Below are 23,290 nucleotides of genomic sequence, written 5' to 3'. Positions count from 1 at the left end.
TGCAAAGCAGTGCGATGTTTCTTTAAATATGCATGCACGCAATTCGTAATAAATTCGTAATAACACGGGCACTCCAATATCGTAAAAATGTTTGAGATACCTTTCTCTTTGGTTAGTGTAGTGCCCGCTGGCTTCAAGTTAACTTGTAACTCTGAATAAATAACAAACTAAGAGGTTAACACAAAAGAATCAAGTGATCCCATTCGAACAAACCCGCTCATACGAATCTCTTTCTGAATTCATCGAGTAGCCCAAATTTCTAAAAATCCTACACATATAAATCTTCACTTATTCCAAAATCGTACTGTAAACTAGCAAAGCTTCATCTACGTCAATAAATGTTGGTGTGATATTGAATAGTATCACTGATATCGGATACAGCTGACACTCTCTGTGCATCAACTGAAAAAGATCGAATTCGTGGTCCTGATTGCTTTACACGTTCGCGTTCGGATCGTTTGGATATGTTTATGGTCGAGATTTCCATTTCGTGTCTTTCCACTGCACGACTATTTACAGAATATACACTAATATGCCAAAACATTATGACCACCTGCTTAATAGCTTGTCTGTTTGTCTCTGCAACGAAATAGATCACTGATTCTGGCATCACGGATCCCGCAGTTTGTTCGTAGATTTGTGGGATTTGTGGCATTACAACGCGTAACTCATGTAATTCGGGTAAATAATGGGCCGTTGATTTGCGTACGCAAATTACATCTGTGCGTAGACTTGTTCGTAGACATAGTTTCGGTTCGCATTAATAGCGGGCCACTGATTTGCCTACGCGATGGTGGCGCCCCATAGCGACCAAGATAGTTTCCATAGCACTTACATCAGGCGAATTTGGTCGCTGAGACATAAACGTCTGTTCACTATAATGCTTCTCAAACGCTGTAGCAGGGTTCTGGCTCCGAGAGACTGACAGTTACACTGGTGAAAGATGACAACGCCGTCTGGGAAGACATCAAGCATGAAGTTATGCAGCGGGCTGCCAGCTGTCAGCGTGTCTTCGATTACTAGCAGGTCCGACACTAGCGCACGAGAATGTCTCCCACAGCATGATGCTGCTCCCACCAACTTGCGTCCGTGGAGCGGTGCAAGTTTCCAGCCGCCGTTCACTTCGGTGACGGCATTCGTGGAGAAGACTATCGAAATAGTGTAGCAAAAATGTGATTCACCCGATAAGCCGACACGTTTCTATCGATCGACGGTGGAATCCCGACGATGTCGTTGGATCTACATGTGAACACGTGGGGATGGTCTGCTGCGGAGCTCCGTGTTCAACGATGGACGATGAGCGGTCCACTCTGAAACACTCGTGCGTGCACCAGTATTGTGCCATTTCAGCAAAGATGCAATAGATAACCATCTATCGTGCTTTGCTGAGCAGAGAAGCCTTCGCTGCCACGTTGTGTGAAGAGTCGTGGACATCCATCTATTTAGCTATATATACGAAGACAGTAACTTGTTCTCGAAAGAACAGTTACTGTTGATGACCGTGCAGCTTTTCCCTGGAATAAATGATGACTAACTGACAACCTCAGCTGCCGACAGGTGTTGTTGTTATACAAAACTGTTCTTTCGAGAACAAGCTGCTGTCTTCGTATATATAGTTAAAAGGCTACCCAGCCATTGACCTTCGCCTGTGCGAATGCGCACAGGTTGCCCAGACTCTTACGGGAATCGCCAAAGCGTGCGAGAGTAATCAGTGGGTGGGCAAATGTCTATAAGGTACAATACATATGTAGAATTGTGGACAGTTGGGAATGTGAGTCTCACGGGAAGCGTGCAAGGGACAAGTCCCTGCAGTCGCGCTATTCGTCTGTGTCCTCGGTGGTTCAGATGGATAGAGCGTCTGCCATGTAAGCAGGAGATCCCGGGTTCGAGTCCCGGTCGGGGCACGCATTTTGAGCTGTCCACATCGAGGTATAACGACAACACCTGTCGGCAGCTGAGGTTGTCAGTTAGTCATCATCTATTTAGCGCCTAATGGTAGTTTCACTGTCCTTCTATCTCTTTCCGTTGATGCTCACGACCGTAGCATTCGACGAGCTTCGGCGTTGTCGAGATACTAGTCCACATGATCAGCTTAATAATAATCTGCCCTTTGTCGAGGACCTTTATCTCAATGGATTTCCTAGTTTGCAGCCCATATCTTCGCTAGGGTGACCATACATCCATGTCTGCTCCGCTTACAAACTTTTGTTACCCCGTCACGTGCCCGCAACACCTTCAGGCGACAACCAGCGTCGTCGTGGTCGGTGGTCATAATGTTTTGGCTTTCAGTGTAAGTAAACTTCATTTGGTTGATATTTTCAAAGGCGTCTCTATAAAGAGAGAATCCTAACTCCACCGACGAGATATACGTATTCAGTTAAGCTGTAATGAATTTTGTTTGGAGAACAAAACAAAAAGTGTAAGTCTGGGTGTTGTGTACTACTTTTATATTGTCAATCAGTGTAAGGGACCAGGTCGCTTCTCTTTATCGAAAATGGAAGCGAGTTGTATTTAATTGCTTTACTCTGCGCTTTACTTAAGAGGCTCTTGTGATTCCATTTGGAATGTGTAAATAGTGATATATTTTGCGAGCTTTGCGGTAACTGTGGTTGTGCTTAGTGAGCCGTGGCGGGGTTGCTGGCGTCCCTTTCGAATTCGTGACGCCACTAGCTCAATATGTCTTGTCATGACCCTCTGGTTTGAGGCCACTAGGATCTTTGCTCGAGGCTGTTGATGGGTACGGGGCGTGTAGTAGGGTGAGGGGGGGGGAGAAGGGGGGGGGAGCGAGTTGGGGAGTGGTAATGGAGCAAGGAGGACGGTGGGAGAGGTCCGCCCGGCGTGTAAGGCGAGCACTTGCGCGAACGTCTCGGGCAAGAGGTCCAGCGACTGGTTGCTGGGCATATTTGGGGGCCGATTTGAATCGAAGACTGAGTTCGAGTGCCGTCTTCGTGCGTGGTCTGGCCAGCCAGCTCTGGGACGTGGCACACCGATAGACAGCTGAAGCCAGTCTCGCTGCGCTGAATTCTGGGCCCCCTTTGGACCTGCAAACTTTAGCTTCTATTCGTGAATTTCAGATAAGTTTTGGACTTTCAGGTCTTAATTGTTATTTTCTTATTAATACCTATAGGTCTGTTGGGATATTGCGATTTCTTAGCTAACCGTTCTCACCAACAGTTGGTTCCTTGAATTGTGGCTGCCGTTTGCTTTCATGGATCGATACTGGCCTTGGTTGTTTGTTAACAGGATACCTTAAACTGTGTGAGATGATGGTGTTTCCTGAGCAGGAACGATAACGTGCCGTGGCCGGAACCCCGCCCCGCCTCCCCGACGTCACCCAGTACCTGTATGTTTGGATGTTAGCTGGCGTCCCTGTCAAATGTATTCGAACACCGCATAAGTACCTTCCTCTCGTAATTAGGCCGGGTGCCAGTTTCGAGATACCTTCGGACATTGCAGACGTCATCTCTCTGTCAATTACATTGGTTTAGTGGGGGCCTGGATCTCAACATCTGCTATTGCTGAGGCTATGTAATTGGGTTTGACAGCCTAGTTTTCTTTCGGGCGTTTTGCCGTCGTTGTAGAGACGGTATCTTGCAGGCATGCGGGTTTACCTTTTACTTGCTTTCAAGTAATTAACCTTGCTGCGTTAATATTTCTTTTGCCGGTGTTTACTCAACGAAAAAACGTTGTAAGGCCGATTCGCTCGTTGTAACCTTTCTTGGCCTTCGTGTTTGGTGTAGTCTGTGCTTCTTGCGATAAGCCTTCTGGTGCATCGCTTCTGATGAGGAAATTCATACTGTTGGTTCCTTAACTGAAGCAGTTATTCATGAAGACCCACCTGTTTTCTGTTTGGTAGTCTTGTTTAACTGAAGCTGTTATTAAAGAAGGCTGCCTATTTTCTATTTGGTAGTTTCACTTAACTGAAGCTGTTATTGGAGGCCTGTCAACTCAAGCAGTTGTTATTGAAGGCTTGCCTGTTCCCTCCTAATAAAATAAAAGCTATTTCGTAATTTTGGTTAGCTGAAACTCTTGTTAATCGTGACCTACCTGTTTTTGGTTCAAATGGCTCTGAGCACTATGGAACTCAACTGCTGTGGTCATAAGTCCCCTAGAACTTAGAACTACTTAAACCTAACTAACCTAAGGACAGCATACAACACCCAGCCATCACGAGGCAGAGAAAATCCCTGACCCCGCCGGGAATCGATCCCGGGAACCCGGGCGTGGGAAGCGAGAACGCTACCGCACGACCACGAGATGCGGGCCTACCTGTTTTTATTGACCTATTATTGAGATCTGGTATCTTACTTAGTTTGTGTTGTAATTAACTGAAATTGTGACTGCCAGAGGCCTACCTGTTACAGAGGAATTTATGTCAATAAGGCAGTAACAGAAATCACGCATGATGGTACATGTCCGCTAACTTCCTTTACCTATTAGTGTTGTTGAGGTGTAGAGTTATTACCAGACCTGTTGAGTACATATTGAGTTGCAACAGTGTACATTATGAGTGACCACTGCGTAGGACCCATGGCTATGTGGTATGTGCATGTGGGACCTTGTTATCAGCGACTAATACACTTTGAAAGCGGCCTGATTGTGGCTTTCTATTTGGCTTCCTGGTAGAATCGTGCAATATCTACGTCTATGTGGTATTCGGGTGCGACAATGGCCAGCGGTTGAAATGCATGTGAATATGTGAACATGAGGATCAGCATACTCATCGTCAAGATTTCAGACACCCAGACCTGACCACCACGAAACAGGATCGCCGTATTGAGCCCAAGCATATCGTAACCGGGAACCATTATACGCTGATGCATGGCGTCGCACTCTGTACAGCGATGAATCAGAAGTCTGTACTACCCGGGATGGTCCAGTCGACAACGCCTGATGACCACAATAGAGAATCGCCCTAATGATCACCAAGTATATCGTAACTGAGAACCATGGATGAATGGTATCGGATTCACTGCCCAGGATGGCTATCGTGCGGCGGCGACCTGGGAAGACTATATGTACTTGCAGTGTTTTGGAGAAGGATGGCGGTATTTCTCATGGTGTGGGAAGTCATCGTGTACGACTTCAGATCACAGCTTGCTGTGAGTGAGGGAACTCTGACGGCGCAACGATAATTCACGCTAGGCGCTCAGTCAGGAACCGCGCGACTGCTGCGGTCGCAGGTTCGAATCCTGCCTTGGGCATGGATGTGTGTGATGTCCTTAGGTTAGTTAGGTTTAAGTAGTTCTAAGTTCTAGGGGACTTATGACCACAGATGTTGAGTCCCATAGTGCTCAGAGCCATTTTTGATATTTCACGGACATCGTGCGTCCTCGCGCGTTACCTCTCATGTGACAGCATCGTTGTGCCATTTTCAACAGGACAATGCTCGTTCACAAATGGCACGTGTCTGTATGAACTGTCTATATGATGTTGAGGTTTACACTATCAAGTGTTTTGTAAATTTATTCGATTTTTTTTTAATCATTGAAATAATATTATGCGTCCTCTCAACCCTTGAAGTTTCATTTCGTTTCGTCTTCCCTTTCTGGGTATTTACTCTTCTTGCCATGCAGTGTACTCGGATACGCACGTTACAAGGCGCGGACTGCACAGGCGTCACTGTTCTGTGTGGTTGCGTACATGCTTTGAGATGTTGCACTGAGAATAACACTAGCGGTCCGTTGTTTGTTGCAGTGCGTCCGCTGTGGGTGCAGCTGACGAGCCAGAGGCGGCCGCTGTCGGCGGACAACACGTACGAGATCAGCTGCGAGGTGGTGGGCACGCGGCCGCCGCCCGTCGTCACCTGGTGGAAGGGAGGTGTGCCGCTGCGGAACACCCGCGAGATGGTGAGTCCGGCACCACCTCACGCGCAGGTTACAGGGCACAGCGAAACTACGAATCTTGATTAACAGGCTGCAACGGTCCAGGTCCAACCAGGTGACAGGTTCCAGAAGCCTACGGTAAGTTCCATGTAGGCTGTGACGTACAACGGAGCATCCACTAGATTTCGGGCATGCAGCCGCGTAAATATAACTCCTTCCATTGTTATTTCAGCCGCGTATCGTTCGGCCAAGCTTAGACTGACTAGGAAGACTGTCGACAAGGGAAGGTGCCAAGCGCGGCTTTGTATACTCCACCGTGGCGGTACTGCGCATGCGGGTCACAGATGATGGTCGGCGGCAAAGAGCTATATTAACACAAGCGTCACCTGTGGTGAAATCGTTCAGACATTCGATTGCTTATCCATGTATATTCGGCAGCGGTAACATCTTGACTGCTTCTCTGCAATTTAATTACACCAAGAGCAAGATTCTATGCCTTGTAGTAGTTGTGGTCTTCAGTCCAGAGACTGGTTCGATGCAGCTTTCATGCTACTCTATCTTGTGCAAGCTTCTTCACCTCCATGTAACTACTGCAACCTAAATACCTCTGAATCTGTTTAGTGTATTCATACCTTGGTCTCCCTCTACGATTTTTACCCTCCGTACTTCCCTCGAGTACTAAAGTGATGATCTCTTGATGCCTCAGTGTCCTACCAACCGACCCCTTCTACTAGTCAAGTTCTGCCACAAATTCCTCTTCTCCCCAGTTCTATTCAGTATCTCCTCATTAGTTACATGATCTACCGATATAATGTTCAGGATTTTTCTATAGCACCACATTTCAAAAGCTCTACTGTCTCCTTGTCCAAACTATTTATCGTGCATGTTCCACTTCCATACATGGCTATACTCCATACAAATACTTTCAGAAAAGACTTCCTGACACGTAAATCTACACTGTATGTTTACAAATTTATCTTCTTCAGATACGCTTTCCTTGCTATTGCCAGTCTCTACTTCGACCATTATGTTATTTTGCTCCCCAAATAGCTAAAACTCATCTACTACTTTAAGTGTCTCATTTGCTAATCTAATTACCTCAGCATCACCTGATTTAATTAGATTGTATTCCATTATCCTAGTTTTGCTTCTGTTGATGTTTATCTTATATCCTCCTTTCAAGATTTCAAGACACTGTCCATTCCATTCAACTGCTCTTCCAGGACCTTTGCTGTCTCTGACAGACTTACAATGTCGTCGAAAAACCTCAGAGTTTTTATTTCTTCTCAATAGATTTTAATTCCTACTCCGAATGTTTCTTTTGTTTCCTTTACTGCTTGCTCAATATACAGATTGAATAACATCGGAGATAGGCTACAACCCTGTCTCACTCCTTTCTCAACCACTGCTTCTCTTTCGTGACCCTCGACTACTATAACTGCCATTTGGTTTCTGTACAAATTGAAAATAGCCTTTCGCTCTCTGTATTTGATCCCTGCCACCTTCAGTATTTGAAAGAGAGTATTGCAGTCAACACTGTCAAAATCTTTCTGTAAATCTACAGGTGCCAGAAATGAAGATTTGCCTTTCCTTAATGTATCTTCTAAGATAAGTCTTTCAGTATTGCCTCACGTGTTCCAACATTTCTATGGAATCCAAACAGATCTTCACCGAGGTCGGCTTATAACAATTTTTCCATTCGTCTGTAAAGAATTCGTGTTAGTATTTTGCAGCTGTGACTTATTAAACCGATAGTTCAGTAATTTTCACACCTGTCAAGACTTGCTTTCTTTGAAATTGGAATTCATATATTGTTCTTGAAGGCTGAGTGCATTTCGCCTGTCTCATACATCTTACTCATCAGATGGTAGAGTGTTGTCAGGGCTGGCTCTCCCAAGGCTATTCGCTGCTCTAATGGAATGTTGTCTACTCCCAGGGCCTTGTTTCGATTTAGGTCTTTCAGTGCTCTGCCAAATTCTTCACGCAGTATTCCCATCTCATCTTCATATACGTCCTCTTACATTTTCATAATATTGCCCTCAAGTACATCGCCCTTGTATAGACCCTCTATATACTCATTCCACCCTTCTGCCCCCCCCCTCCCCTCCTTATTTGCTTACAACCGGTTTTCCATCTGAGCTCTTGATATTCAGAGAAGTGGTTCTCTTTTTGCCCATAGGTCTGTGTAATTTTCCTGTAGGCAGTATCTATCTCACCCCTAGTGATATGTGCCTCTGCATTCTTACATTTGTCCTCTAGCCATTGCTGCTTAATTGTTTTGCACTTCCTGTCGATCTCATTTTTCAGACCTTTGTATTCCTTTTTGCCTGCTTCATTTACTGCATTTTTATATTTTCTCCTTTCGTCAATTAAATTCAATATCCCTTCTGTTATCCAAGGATTTCTAGTAGCCTTCGTCTTTTTACCTGCTTGATCCTCTGCTGTTTTCACTATTTCATCTCTCGAAGCTACCCATTCTTCTTCTGCTGTATTTCTTTCCCCCGTTCTTATCAATCGTTCTCTAATGCTCTCTCGGAAACTCTCTATAACCTCTGTTCTTATAGTTTATCCAGGTTCCATCTCCTTAAATTTTGACCTTTTTGCAGTTTCATTTTCAATCTATACGCCTTATCCAAATTAAAACCATTATTTCTGTTTATGAAGTTATTGGTTAATCTAATTCTTATGACTTCCTTGAAAACACAATCCCAAAAGGAAGAGGTGGGTGTTAAAATCTACACGTTAGTTAACCGAATGACCCGTATCTGTACAATGTTCTATCACAACTGAATTATTTGTCTGTAGTAAGCGTGTGTATCTTCTTTGTTCTACGCACCTCTCATGAACGGTGCGTGTCGTCTGAAATAACCCGTATCTGTACAATGTTATATCATAACTGAATTATTTGTCTGTAGTAAGAGTGTGTATCTTCTTTGTTCCACGCACCTCTCATGAACGGTGCGGGTTGTCTGATCTGTATAAGACTTGTCACATTTTCCACAAGGAAACTGATTCACACCCACGTTACAAAGAAATCAGTCATCCTGTTTTAAAAATGACTGCCTTTCAGCAACCGTTTGTAAGTTTCAGTGGAGAAATAACACAGGAAACCGGTTGCAAATATAATTTAATACATTTACTTAGGTTTTAACTCCTTTAAGTTGAAGCAGTTATTAATACCCAAGATGACGCCTACGGGTGTATTCATCAGAATGAAAATGTAGAAGCCATAAAGTTACATGGCGAGAAGGCAATAGTCAAAGTTTATTTGGTAATCTTACTTAACTGAAGCTGGTATCATTGAAGGCCTGATTGTTTTCTAATTGGTAACAAGGAGACATGCTCATGAAAATGACCAAAAATTTGAAAAAAAAAAGTTTTTTAGACTGTAGAAAAGAGCATTTCATGCTGATTTACAAAATGTATAGTTTACGGGCATTATCATTTTCTGTTCGTTCTAAAATTGCAGTTGAACGTAATGTTGCACGGGGGCCACGTTCATCTGTCAGTTTGAAGTGCGTCAGAATACGTGATACATTATTTTGTTCTGTCATTTCTTCCGTCGTTAGTTACGGATCGTTAACACAGGTGTATTATAGAAGTTACTGACTCCCAGAACCAAAGTACCGGCATGTCTAAAAGGATATGGTTCGAATGTAAACGAAGATCTGAGACAATGATTATGAAATTAATACGCGCGTGATTTTGTAGTTTTTATATGTTGTTTTGTGTCTGTGTGTGTGTTTACTGTGCTGCAAATGCCGAGAAAAAAAATTAGCCCCAAAAGAAAGTTTCGCGGCAATCAGTTCAAAACAGAACCGAATAATACACATCTGTTGCTTCAAAAGTAGCCCGCAGAAACTGTGTCTACAGGCAATGCCTCTAGACGTAAACTTTCGCTTACTGAATATAATAAGAAGAAGCCTAGTAGTATTGTGAGCACCAACAACGAAGGAAACGTTATTGTGAACCTAAATACGCTCTCAAGACTTTTGAAGATTGCTATGAAATGTAAGTACTGCAATTGTGAAGAGAGTATTGACGTTTCTGAGGACATTTCAGCGATAAACGGTCTTTCAAGTGGTTTAGTGATTGCTGTAACTCGTGTAAGATGAACAGTGATACTATAACATCGCCAGTAACTGCTAGTCGACATTACAGTGTAAATTTTCAGCTTGCTAATGCAATACGAGATATTGGAAGGGGAAGGGGAGCTGTCCAGACTTTTTGTGCATGATGGATTTGCCTCCACCATCCACGGAGGATTGACATATACAATAAATGAATACAAAAAGCTTTATGCGGTGTAAGTGAACATTCAACGAAAACAAACAACAGCAGAAGCAATATCCTTGTCTGACAATATAGACATTGTAGCGGCATTTGACGGATCTTGGCAGAAGAGAGGTCATACTTCTCTGAATGTAGTTACAACTGCCACAGTTATGGAAACTGATAAAGTAGTAGAATATGAGGGTCTAACAAAGCACTTCCAGGGTTGTTTAAGTAAATTTAATATCATCCATGTTTGTATAACGAACTTTGATGGTCCAAGTGGAAACATAAAAACTAAAGGACTTCTAAACATTTTTAGAAGATCAGAGGTCAGTCGTGGTGTGAGGTATGTAGGCTACCTTGGGGATGGAGACTGTAAAGGACACACTACTATTGTTAATGGCAGGCTGTATGGGGTCACTCTGATAGAAAATCTTGAGTGTGTTCGGCATATACAGAAAAGAATGGGAGCTCGGCTGAGAAAGTTGTGTAAGGACTTCAGTGGAAAAAACTGTCAGACGGAAAACGCATAGGTGGTCAAGGTCGTCTTACAAAAAGTGAAGTTGATTCTTTGACTCAGTATTATGGATTAGCAATAAGGAGAAATGTAGGAGATTTGGTGAACATGAGACGAGCCGTTTGGGCAACATTGCTTCACAGAGTGTCAACAGATGAAACCCCACAGAATGGTTTGTCTCCAAAAGGCGAAGATTCGTGGTGCAAGTAATCGTTGAGCAATGCTACAGGCATACAGTATACTCACAAGCATTCCTTACCACTTGCTGTGATGGAGGCAGTTAGGCCTATATATTGGGATCTGGCAAATAAAAATCTACTTAGGAAATGTATGGTTGGTCTCTCTCAGAATGCAAATGAAAGCTTCAACAGCTGTATATAGGAGGGAACACAAAAAACTGTATTTCTTGGGCTGACAATGCCGAAGATGGTGTAATGGAAGCAGTAATAACATTCAATGATGGTGCACTTTCAAGGATCAATGTTATGAAAAATTTGAACATCCTGACTGGAAAGAATATGGCTTCAGCTCATACTGCTATTGACAAGCGGCGGGTAACCGAAGCAGAGACAGCTGCAGAAGCTGCTACCAAGGAGTAAAGGATAAAGAAAAGAATGAAGAGAAAGAGTATGGAGGATAAGGAAATAGGAGGACAACTGGATTATGCACCTGGAACGATCTAAACGAGCATAGTGGTAAGTTAATAAATCTGTAAACATTCTTTTGCGATTTACCGAAAACTTGAATTTTCATCATTCAGGTAAACTTTTCTCCTAAATGACTGAAGTTAAACTCACAAAAATTGGTACAGATATTTAAAATGACCTCCTCTATCTCCCTTGTCTACTATTTCCTAAGAAATTTATAACGTGATGATGATGTCAGAGATATTTGAGCTATATTTTTAAATGTTTTTGTCGTAGTAAAATAAATTACTTGTCTTTTTCACAGATCAGCATCTGGGAAGGAAATAGAAGGCATAAAACACTTATCTGAATGTTGTCTGTACTCTGACTCTTTTCCAAGCTCTGCAGTCAGTGGTTCCAAGAGGAAATGGTACTGCAGAGAAATACAGTTCCGTTTTTTATACTACATCTACATCTACATGACTACTCTGCAATTCACATTTAAGTGCTTGGCAGAGGGTTCGTCGAACCACAATCATACTATCTCTCTACCATTCCACTCCCGAACACCGCGCGGGAAAAACGAACACCTAAACCTTTTTGTTCGCGCTCTGATTTCTCTTATTTTATTTTGATGATCATTCCTACCTACATAGGTTGGGATCAACAAAATATTTTCGCATTCAGAAGAGAAAGTTGGTGACTGAAATTTCGTAAGTAGATCTCGCTGCGACGAAAAACGTCTTTGCTGTAATGACTTCCATCCCAATTCGCGTATCATATCTGCCACACTCTCTCCCCTACTACGTGATAATACAAAACGAGCTGACCTTTTTTGCACCCTTTCGATGTCCTCCGTCAATCCCACCTGGTAAGGATCTCACACCGCGCAGCAATATTCTAACAGAGGACGAACGAGTGTAGTGTAAACTGTCTCTTTAGTGGACTTGTTGCATCTTCTAAGTGTCCTGCCAATGAAACGCAACCTTTGGCTCGCCTTCCCCACAATTTTATCTATGTGGTCTTTCCAACTGAAGTTGTTCGTAATTTTAACAACCAGGTACTTAGTTGAATTGACAGCCTTGAGAATTGTACTACTTATCGAGTAATCGAACTCCAACGGATTTCTTTTGGAACTCATGTGGATCACCTAACACTTTTCGTTATTTAGCGTCAACTGCCACCTGCCACACCATACAGCAATCTTTTCTAAATCGCTTTGCAACTGATACTGGTCTTCGGATGACCTTACTAGACGGTAAATTACAGCATCATCTACGAAAAACGTAAGAGAACTACTCAGATTGTCACCCGGGTCATTTATATAGATCAGGAACAGCAGAGGTCCCAGGACGCTTCCCTGGGGAACACCTGATACCACTTCAGTTTTACTCGATGATTTGCCGTCTATTACTACGAACTGCGACCTTCCTGACAGGAAATCACGAATCCAGTCGAACAACTGAGACGATACCCCATAGGCACGCAGCTTGATTAGAAGTCGCTTGTGAGGAACGGTGGCAAAAGCTTTTCGGAAATCTAGAAATACGGAATCAACTTGAAATCCCCTGTCGATAGCGGCCATACTTCGTGCGAATAAAGAGCTAGCTGCGTTGCACAAGAACGATGTTTTCTAAAACCATGCTGATTACGTATCAATAGATCGTTCCCTTCGAGGTGATTCATAATGTTTGAATACAGTATATGCTCCAAAACCCTACTGCAAACCGACGTCAGTGATATACGTCTGTAGTTAGATGGATTACTCCTGCTATCCTTCTTAAACACTGGTGCGACCTGCGCAATTTTCCAATCTGTAGGTACAGATCTATCGGTGAGCGAGCGGTTGTATATGAGTGCTAAGTAGGGAGCTATTGTATCAGCGTAATCTGAAAGGAGCCTAATCGGTATACAATCTGGACCTGAAGACTTGCCCGTATCAAGCGATTTGAGTTGCTTCGCAACCCCTAAGGTATCTACTTCTAAGAAACTCATGCTAGCAGCTTTTCGTGTTTCAAATTCTGGAATATTCCATTCATCTTCCCTGGTGAAGGAATTTCGGAAAACTGCGTTCAATAACTCCGCTTTAGCGGCACAGTCGTCGGTAACAGTACCATCGTCACTGCGCAGCGGAGGTATTGACTGCGTCTTGCCGCTTGTGTACTTTACATACGACCAGAATTTCTTCGGATTTTCTACCAAATTTCGAGACAATGTATCTTTGTGGAACCTATTAAAGGCATCTCGCATTGAAGTCCTTGCCAAATTTCGCGCGTCTGTATATTTTAGCCAATCTTTGGGATTTCGCGTTCTTCTGAACTTCGCATGCTTTTTCCGTTACCTCTGCAACAGAGTTCGGACCTGTTTTGTGTACCACGGGGGATCAGTTCCATCTCTTACCAATTTATGAGGTATGAATCTCTTAATTGCTGTTGCTACTATATCTTTGAATTTGAGCCACATCTCATCTACATTTGCATAGTCAGTTCGGAAGGAATGGAGATTGTCTCTTAGGAAGGCTTCAAGTGACACTTTATCCGCTTTTTTAAATAAAATTATTTTGCGTTTGTTTCTGGTGGATTTGGAAGAAACGGTATTGAGCCTAGCTACAACGACCTTGTGATCACTAATCCCTGTATCAGTCATGAAGCTCTCTATCAGCTCTGGATTGTTTGTGGCTAAGATGTCAAGTGTGTTTTCGCAACCATTTACAATTCGCGTGGGTTCGTGGACTAACTGCTCGAAATAATTTTCGGAGAAAGCATTTAGGACAATTCCGACTGTTCCTTGATCCAAGCACGTCCTGTATTTGCCATGTACCCTTTGAGATTGCAGCCCACTCCGTACTTTCCCGAGGCCTTCTAACCTAAAAAACCGCCCAGTCCACGCCACACAGCCTCCGCTACCCGTGTAGCCACCAGCTGAGTGTAGTGAACTCCTGACCTATTCAGCGGAACCCGAAACCCCACCACCCTATGGCGCAAGTCAAGGAATCTGCAGCGAACACGGTCGCAAAACCGTCTGAGCCTCTGATTCAGACCCTCCACCCGGTTCTGCACCAAAGGTCCGCAGTCGGTTCTGTCAACGATGCTGCAGATGGTGAGCTCTGCCTTCATCTCGTAAGCAAGACCGGCAGCCTTCACCAAATCAAATAGCCGCTGGAATCCAGAGAGAATTTCCTCAGATCCACACTGCAATCAGTAACACCAGCTGTGTATATATCAATTAAAATTACATTCCTATCACTTTTAGTTTGGGAGCTACAACCCTTCAGAGTTTCAGGGGCAGATACACACACGGTGCGCATAACGCAATGCGCCTTCTAAATGTGGCGCGGCCGAGTTGTAACGTCGCCGATGTCACGGAGCGAGAAGCCTTGTCGATGCGCTGTTAGACTGCCGACTGTCGCCGCACACGGCCGTATACACCACAGTTACTGACATCGGATGAAGATGGCATACACGAACAACGAGTACGTTGACATGTTGCTGATGCTCGGCTAGTGCCGACACGATGCCACTGAAGCAGCTATGGCGTACGGCATGAGACATCCTTGGCGAAGAGCTCCGGCAGCCATTGCGTTCTTACGCGATGAACAACGACTTCGGGAAACAGGCAGCTTGATAATGCGCCGCAGTAACAGACGAAGAACTGCAAGAAGTGAGGAGACGGATGTGTTTGTTTTAGCTGCAGTACACTACGATCCTCATGTCAGCTTACGAGCTGTTGCTGCAGTCGCTGGTGTCAGTCTCACATTTGTGTGGCGTATAGTACACGGCCACAGGTTTCACCTGAACCGCCTGTCACTGACACAGGAGTTGCATGGAAACGATTTTCGTTACAATCTGTGAATGGGCCATGCGTAATTTCACGCTGGAGTTTTTTACAAGGTGTTATGTTCTCTGATGAGTCCACGTTCACAAATTATGGTGCAGTGAATCGCCATAACGTGCACTACTGGGCCGCAGGCAATCTTCGGTGGGTACGACCTGTCGATCGTCACCGTAGGTGGTCTATTAATGTATGGTGTGGAATCCTTGGCGATGAAATCATCGGTCCACACTACTTCCCAGATACACTGACAGCGTGTTTATAGTCGACAGTTTGGGTGGTCTCCTTGAACATGTGTGTCTGCACACGAGAGTCCATATTTGGATGCAGCACGATGGTCACCCAGCCCATTCTGAGCGTGATGTTGTGGAAGAATTAAACAACGGTTTGCAAGAAGGTGGTTGGGGCGCCATGGTCCTCATTCATGGCCCGCAAGTTAGCCCGATTTAACACCATTAGATTTATTTTTGTGGGGATATCGAAAGGATCGTGTTTATGTCACTGAGCCCACATCCCCAGATGACCTAAAACGGCGCATCGAGGACGCATGTTGCTCCGTGACACAGGCAATGATGCATCTCGTCTGCAGATCCTTTAGAAGGCGCATTGTATTGTGCATTCACGAACATGGACACACATTTGAACATCTCATTTAAATCAACTTCCCACCGCCAGAACATCCATCACTTAAGACACAGCCATGTATTATGCACAGCGTGTGGTATCCGCCCCGGAAACTTTGAAGGGTTGTAACTCTCAAACTAAAAGTGATATGAATGTAATTTATATTGATGTATACACAGCTGGTGTTACTGATTGCAGTGCATGATAGAAACAACTATTGTTCCATTTTAGAAATTGTATCTTTTTGCTGTAACGCTTTGGATAATAACACAATAAACTATGTTCATAGCTCCGCAGACAGTGTAACGTTTCTTATGGTGACCTACCGCAATAAATATTTCCGTCGCCTATTACTTCGTAACTTACAGAGGCAAACACTTTTAGCGAAACACCCTGTATGTATGTGAGTGTGTATGTGTGTGTATATATGTATGTGTGTATTTGTGGGTGGAGGTTGGGGGAGGGACATTCGATGAGGATACATTGCGAGAAGGTTATTATAGCGAGTCTGTCAAAGCCAACTTTGCATCAGATACACATCCGGCAGTGGCCAGAGAGTGCACAGCTCTCTGACCGGAAGCCGCGCGGCCAGCGGCATTATTAACTGGCGCGGCGTGCCACTGCTTCCGGTTCATTCGGCGCGGCACCTGTCACCTGTCAGCGCGAGACCGCCCGCCGGCCTGTAATTAGCGGTTATAATGTGCGCCACGCTGAAAACTGTTTGCGCGCACTTGCCGCCGCCACGACCCATTAATTATTAGAGCGCGCGCTACCGGGATTAGGCGGGTACCCGTGGCGTCGGATTACGTCGCTGCTAGCGGTCCAATCATAGCGGCGGCTGCGGATTTCCGCAGTCACACGAGCAGGCATGCGCTGCTGCGGGCGGCTCAACCTGCCCTTGTGACTGCAGCCTCTCACGGTGCGCGTGCCTCGCCGATCCTCTCATTCGTTTCATTAACTGCAGCAGAACGAGGTACCTCAGATTTCAATCCAATTATGATTCTGTATCTTCTTATGCACAAAAAACGCCGTGACGCTATGCACTTTCCTTCTTCACACGTTTGGTTTATTGTCAGATATGGAAACCATTACTTTACTCCATCGTCACTGATGAATCTACATATACATCTACATTTATACTCCGCAAGCCATCCAACGGTGTGTCATTACGTCCCTTTCCTGTTCCAGTCGGGTATGGTTCGCGGGAAGAACGGCTACCGGAAAGCCTCCGTGTTCGCTCGAATCTCTCTAATTTTACATTCGTGATCTCCTCGGGAGGTATAACTAGGGGGAAGCAATATATTCGATTCCTCATCCAGAAACGCACCCTCTCGAAACCCTGACAGCAAGCTACGCCGCGATGCAGAGCGCCTCTCTTGCAGAGTCTGCCACTTGAGTTTGCTAAACATCTCCGTAACGCTATCACGCTTACCAAATAACCCTGTGACGAAACGCGCCGCTCTTCTTTGGATCTTCGCTATCTCCTCTATCAACCCGACCTGGTACGGATCCCACACTGATGAGCAAAACTCAAGAATAGGTCGAACGAGTGTTTTGTAAGCCACCTCCTTTGCTGATGGACTACATTTTCTAAGGACTCTCCCGATGAATCTCAACCTTACACCCGCCTTACCAACAATTAATTTCATATGATCATTCACTTCAAATCATTCGGTATGCATACTCCCAGATATTTTACAGAAGTAACTGCTACCAGTGTTTGTTCCGCTATCATATAATCATACAATAAAGGATCCTTCTTTCTATGTATCCGCAATACATTACATTTGTATATGTTAAGGGTCAGCTGCAACTCCCTGCACCAAGTACCTGTCCGCTGCAGATCTTCCTGCATTTCGCTGCAATTTTCTAATGCTGCCACTTGTCTGTATACTACAGCATCATCCGCGAAGAGTCGCATGGAACTTCCGACATCATCTACTAGGTCATTTATATGTATTGTGAAAAGCAATGGTCCCATAACACTCCCCTGTGGCACGCCAGAGGTTACTTTAACGTCTGTAGACGTATCTCCGTTGAGAACAACATGCTGTGTTCTGTTTGCTAAAAACTCTTCAATCCAGCCACACAGCTGGTCTGATATTCCGTAGGCTCTTACTTTGTTTATCAGGCGACAGTGTGGAACTGTATCGAGTACTAGTGTTATGCCGCTTATTCCAAAAATACCTTGTTGAAATCGGATGAATTACTGTTCTCAGAATTTAGCATGGACGAGGGGATTATAGAACAGAACAAGTTCAAATTATGTGTCATCACAAATAATGAAGATATGAGAGCGCTATTTGATGATGATGTTCTTCCCTCTCTATACATTCACTTGTTGTGGTATGGGAACAGACAAGATCCCAGTGCACTACTCAGGTCGTGGGCTGCAGTAACCGGCGCAGAGTTCCACAATACTGACATCTGAAAGCTGCAAGTCATTTTGCATGCCCTTTCATTTAATCGGAGGATTACTCATAACTCGAGGGTAATAACGGCGCAGAACATTATCGGAATGTTTTATTAAAGGAAATTAGATTACAGTGACTGTACGTACTAAGCTCTTGCTAACTTCATGTCATTACCTTTAACTGGGTGCAGGTCATCCTTGTCTTGTCTATGCTTTCTGTGAGTGTGTGGGAAAGTTAAGCACCCTGAATCTGGAGTAGAGAGATCAGTGAACGCAACGAAAAAAGTAGTACTCTGACATCAGCCCAGGCGGGCAGTGTCTGATGTTGTCTCCATGAAAGTTAACAAGGTATGGGCCAGACGGGTGGGGGGGGGGGGGGGGGGTTGCTGGTTGCCAGCCATTGTGCGTTTTTATTTTTACAGCTGAGGCCTCCCTTGTGCCCGAGCTGCAGACGGGGAAGGGTCACTGTCAACAGATGACTAGCTTTCTCGTATTCCGAAGAGTGCTGTCAGGAAATAACGGTCTCGCACATTTTCAAAAGAAGCATGGCTTGTAAAAACATAATGGTCTATTCTCGGACACAACTGTTTTTACTTTCAGAGAACCTCTGATGCGAGGCTAGTGGCTGGGCGCGAAAACGCGTGATTGGTAAAAATCTTTGTGACGTCTCAGAGACGGATCAGAAGCGACAGTTTGCTGATAGTAGGGCGAATCGAAATATCATTGGGTTACATCATCACACGTTATCATGGCGGGATGTTTGTGCTTGTAGGATCCTCACCATTGGCCGGACGAGTGTTCGTATTCTACTACTGGTGGGCATGTCCTTTTTGGCGGAAAGAAATAGCAGTTCATATATTTCAGCTAGGAAAACTGGAATTCGTTCGGAGATGAGGAAAATGTGCACATCAGTTGCACACCAAAAGTGGTCGCGGAAGAATCAGAAAGTTTGCGCATCTTACGCACATCAATAGTGTTCGTTTGGAGAGAGAGTGCACCTCAGCACATGAGATGAGCAGGATCCAGGATTGGTGCCGCCGGAAGCGCGACTCTTGTCTCTGTCGCAGATCACCACACAGGACTGCTGCATTCTGCATGTCTGTAGGTAAATAATTATGATGATCATAATTAGCAGCATCGGCATCATAGCGGATCTCTTATTCTACGTTTTCTCAAGTCACTGCGATCATCTGTCTCAAGTCGATCATTGCTTTAGTAGATGCATACCAGTATAACTCTGACAACAACAGTCACTGTATTCCTTTGTTTAAGAGTTCGAAGCATAATTTTCAGAGTGACAACAGTTTAAAAGAGGTATGTTTCTTGGTGCTTCAAGGAACGCCGAAAACTGATAAATCTGCTGGTTAGAATTCACACACGGAGACTGTAACTCAGTGAGTACTCTTCATGTTCTTATCGGTTTAACATGTCTTTAATTGAATAAATTGCTGTGTTCCTCATAAGTTTATTTCTGCTAACACCTTCCGTTCACATCCGTTATATTTCTTTGTAATTCTCCACTTTAGGATGCATAGCTAGGGCCATAAATTATTATTATTTTCTTATTGGGTACACTAATTATATCTCTGGTCTTAAATGTGTGTCCAGCCCTTAATTAATTTTCTAAGACAAGGTAATCGTTTTTACGTGCACAGAGTTGTCCGCAGCTTCTCCAGTAGCTATTTAGCTGTCCAGGCAGGGTCCAGCAAAAAAATGTTCAAATGTGTGTGAAATCTTATGGGACTTAACTGCTAAGGTCATCAGTCCCTAAGCTTACACACAACCTAAATTATCCTAAGGACAAACACACACACCCATGCCCGAGGGAGGACTCGAACCTCTGCCGGGTTCAGCAGGGTCCAGCCTCCAGGAACTTAGAGGGCAATGAAGTATGAGCCTGTACTTGTTTTCCACTTGATAAGTCTCCTTTGACCGTTTATACGCCCAGGGAAAGGCGAACATGTGATCGACACGTTGGGCTATGCGTCAACGACTGCCGCGTGTCATACTCTGGCGTGAGATCGCCGACCCTCTTCTGAAGCAGCTATCATCGACGCAGACAGGCGGCGAACCAATGACCCCTGACTTTAGCCATCAAGTCGCTTTCACTCTGCAACGTCCTCATGAGGCCACCTGGTGCGTGTCCTGCCACTACTTCATGGTCCGAAGGATGAACAGAGGTGCTCCCAGCTCAGCACCGCTGGGGTCTGACGCTGCTGGTAGCTGTGGCCCAGTCATTAGTCTCATCCACCATTCGGATGTTGCTGTCGTCTGTCGCTAGGCTGGTCAGCGGCGCGGCGTGGCCGGCCGGTGTGGCTTCAGTCTGGAACCGCGCGACCGCTACGGTCGCAGGTTCGAATCCTGCCTTGAGCATGGATGTGTGTGATGTCCTTAGGTAAGTTAGGTTTAAGTAGTTCTAGGTTCTAGGGGACTGATGACCTTAGATGTTAAGTCCCATAGTGCTCAGAGCCATTTGAACCATTTTTTTTTTTTTGGTCAGTGGCGTGCTTCACTCCGGCAAGCGAGCCGTAACGCTGTCACGCCATCCTGAATCAGCAACAGCCGGCTGCTTCGAGTGCACGGCAGTCAAGGCCTTCCACTATCAGGCAGCCTCTTTGAGAAGGGCTTACAGTGGAGCGTCCATCAAGCACGCCGGTGTGCAGGGTTCACTGCTCATCGCCTTCCTTCTGCTTACTGCAGCGGAGCTGCACTGTGCTTATTGTTTGACAAGAATGACCCGCCCTTATTGTCTGCGCCCCCATCCACTACCAGCTCAGAATCTCTCACCCACAACACTATTATACATTCTTCAATGTGACACATTTTTCCCAGCGATAGATGGCTACGCAGGAAACATTTCACCACGAAAAATGTACCCAACGGGATTGTCCGTTATATTCAAAATACACGGAAACTGAAAATATTCTTTAACAATTTAAGAACAAGCTCACAGGGTACTTAAATAAAAATTGAACAAGAAATAACGGAATATACATTAGTTTTGAGTTTACACATTTAGGAAAAAAAAAACAAAAAACTATAAATGCCAACGTGTATTGTAATTTTTCTGATAAAAAAGGACTACCTTGCCTTTGACAATCATATATCATAATTCAAATGTACAAACGGGAAATCGACTTATATGAAACCAAGATTATAATGGGCAATAAGGACAATTACTTATAAATGTATCCCATTAATACATTCCTTTAATTAGGAAAAATTCGCCACTGCTAGATAATAAATCCCTCCAAAATTTAACAATTTGAAGAAAAAGGCACTCAAGGCTGTTCAAATTTTAAACTTGGCGAGCGCTATATAATAAAATTTAAGAAAATATAACAGCGCGGACAACGGCCGTCCACAGCTGTGCAAAGCTTTAGCCCAGCTGAATTGAGCTCTTAAACTCACATTAATTACAACACGAAATAAGATAATATCTCTTCTATAAAAGAAAAGTACAACAAAAATACTATTACTGTTGCTGCAAAAGCCCGCAACAAGGTTGCGTAATTTAATTCTCTGTGGCTTGAGGTGATCTAGGAGGCGGCAAACTCAGCGAAGACGATGTCGGCAGCCGACGCACGCAGGTGGCCGGTCCACAGGAGAGCTACGGGGCCCTCAGCGTGTTTCACAACAGCCATAAGACTGAAACAAACTAAGGGGACATCTAATTAAAAAAAAAATGGTTCAAAGGGCTCTGAGCACTATGGGACTTAACATCTGAGGTCATCAGTCCCCTAGAACGTAGAACTACTTAAACCTAACTAACCTAAGGACATCACACGCATCCATGCCCGAGGCAAGATTCGAACCTGCGACCGTAGCGGTCGCTCGGTTCCAGACTGGAGCGCCTAGAACCGCTCAGTCACACCGGCCGGCTTGGGCATCTAATTCGCGGAATCACTAGCCACTACTACAATCTCGTAATTGAGTGTCCAGTGACTCCGCAAAAGTTGACAGTTCTCCGCACAAGGAGCCTCCAATCATTTTCACAATTTTAAATATTTTTACCCTCTCAGGTTTGCTGCTGAGTATAAGAACCAACAACACAATTACGAGGCATTGCAGCCCCTTGATTCTGCCTAGCTCCGCGACGTAACATAACGGGACAGGAAACAAACGCAGACACCACCAATGTCGCCTTCTCCTGACTTAGCCTGTCTAACTTGTTTAACTAGCTCCAGGCTCACTGGGTCGACGGACAGCACAGTAGTGCCATAATCCAAACGTCAAGCGCCTAATGAATCATAGTCTCCAAAACTGCAGACTATCCGTACATCCCCAGATTAAAGGGAAAATGACTTGAATTTACAAATGAAATAAATTTTAGCGATCTAGAGGGCCCGGATAGCGTAGAATAAAGCGCACTCGGGAGTAATGTCGGAGAACCGCCGCGTCAACAGACCACGTGTCAAATACTGAAGGCGAGCGTGACCAAAACGGCGCCCCAAACAGAGCATCACTCCCAGCCGAGCCGAGTCCAAATTGACGCCGCTAACCACGTTGCCGCTGACAGCTATCGCAGGCCGCTCACGACGGCACGGCTGCATCCCGTACTTAGAAAGCTCTCTCTGTGGCGAGGAATCACTAGTTCTCTGGTCCGCACGACGAGAGATTTGAAGAAGGAAGCCGCCACGGCTCACTCGTTCTTCGTCATTCAGAGTGCACTACCTAACATATGTGTCATATGATGGTTCATCGTTGCCGTACACTTCCAACAACCCAGAATGTATTTTTGCTGGGCGCTTCCCCTTCGCATGCAGGACACAGTTACTGCACTATATTCCACTTTATCGATATCCTGCGCCGTTTCGACCACAGTTCGCGGTGCTCTGCGTTTCCGTGGAGCGGATATTTCTGTCTCCCTCTCTCTCTCATTCTCTGTTCGTTGAGTCGATTCCGACTCTCCGCGTCCCTATGAACGAAAGCACGCCAATTTCTTCTGTTCAGCAGTTTCTTCTGCAGACGTTCCCGGTAGGAGTCCATTACTTCTGTGATGACATCGATCCACTTCATCTTTTACCTCGCTCTTCTCATCGTGTCTTCGATCTTCCCCAGCGCTAACACCTCTTCCAGTGAATCAAGTCTCCTCATAATTCCCCCAAAGTAGTTTAGTTATTGTTCCATTATCAGATCTCTCAAGGAGCAGTCTGGTTTGACTCGTTATAATACTAAA

General features: G+C 44.7%; 1 protein-coding gene across 2 annotated transcripts in view; it reads left to right on the top strand.

Annotated features, from left to right (window-relative positions):
* LOC126259988 (nephrin-like) overlaps positions 1 to 23,290 on the top strand; it is a 666,808-nt gene that overhangs the window by 584,183 nt on the left and 59,335 nt on the right. For both annotated transcript variants that reach the window (XM_049957120.1, XM_049957121.1), the window contains exon 6: positions 5,698 to 5,849. In XM_049957120.1, coding sequence (XP_049813077.1) covers positions 5,698 to 5,849 — 152 coding nt within the window. The remainder of the gene's footprint in view (positions 1 to 5,697; positions 5,850 to 23,290) is intronic.

The sequence above is a fragment of the Schistocerca nitens genome, chromosome 5 (genome assembly GCF_023898315.1).
Source record: "Schistocerca nitens isolate TAMUIC-IGC-003100 chromosome 5, iqSchNite1.1, whole genome shotgun sequence".
Lineage (NCBI taxonomy): Eukaryota > Metazoa > Arthropoda > Insecta > Orthoptera > Acrididae > Schistocerca > Schistocerca nitens.
Note: the sequence above shows the minus strand (reverse complement) of the source record. Positions and strands in the feature narration are given on the sequence as shown.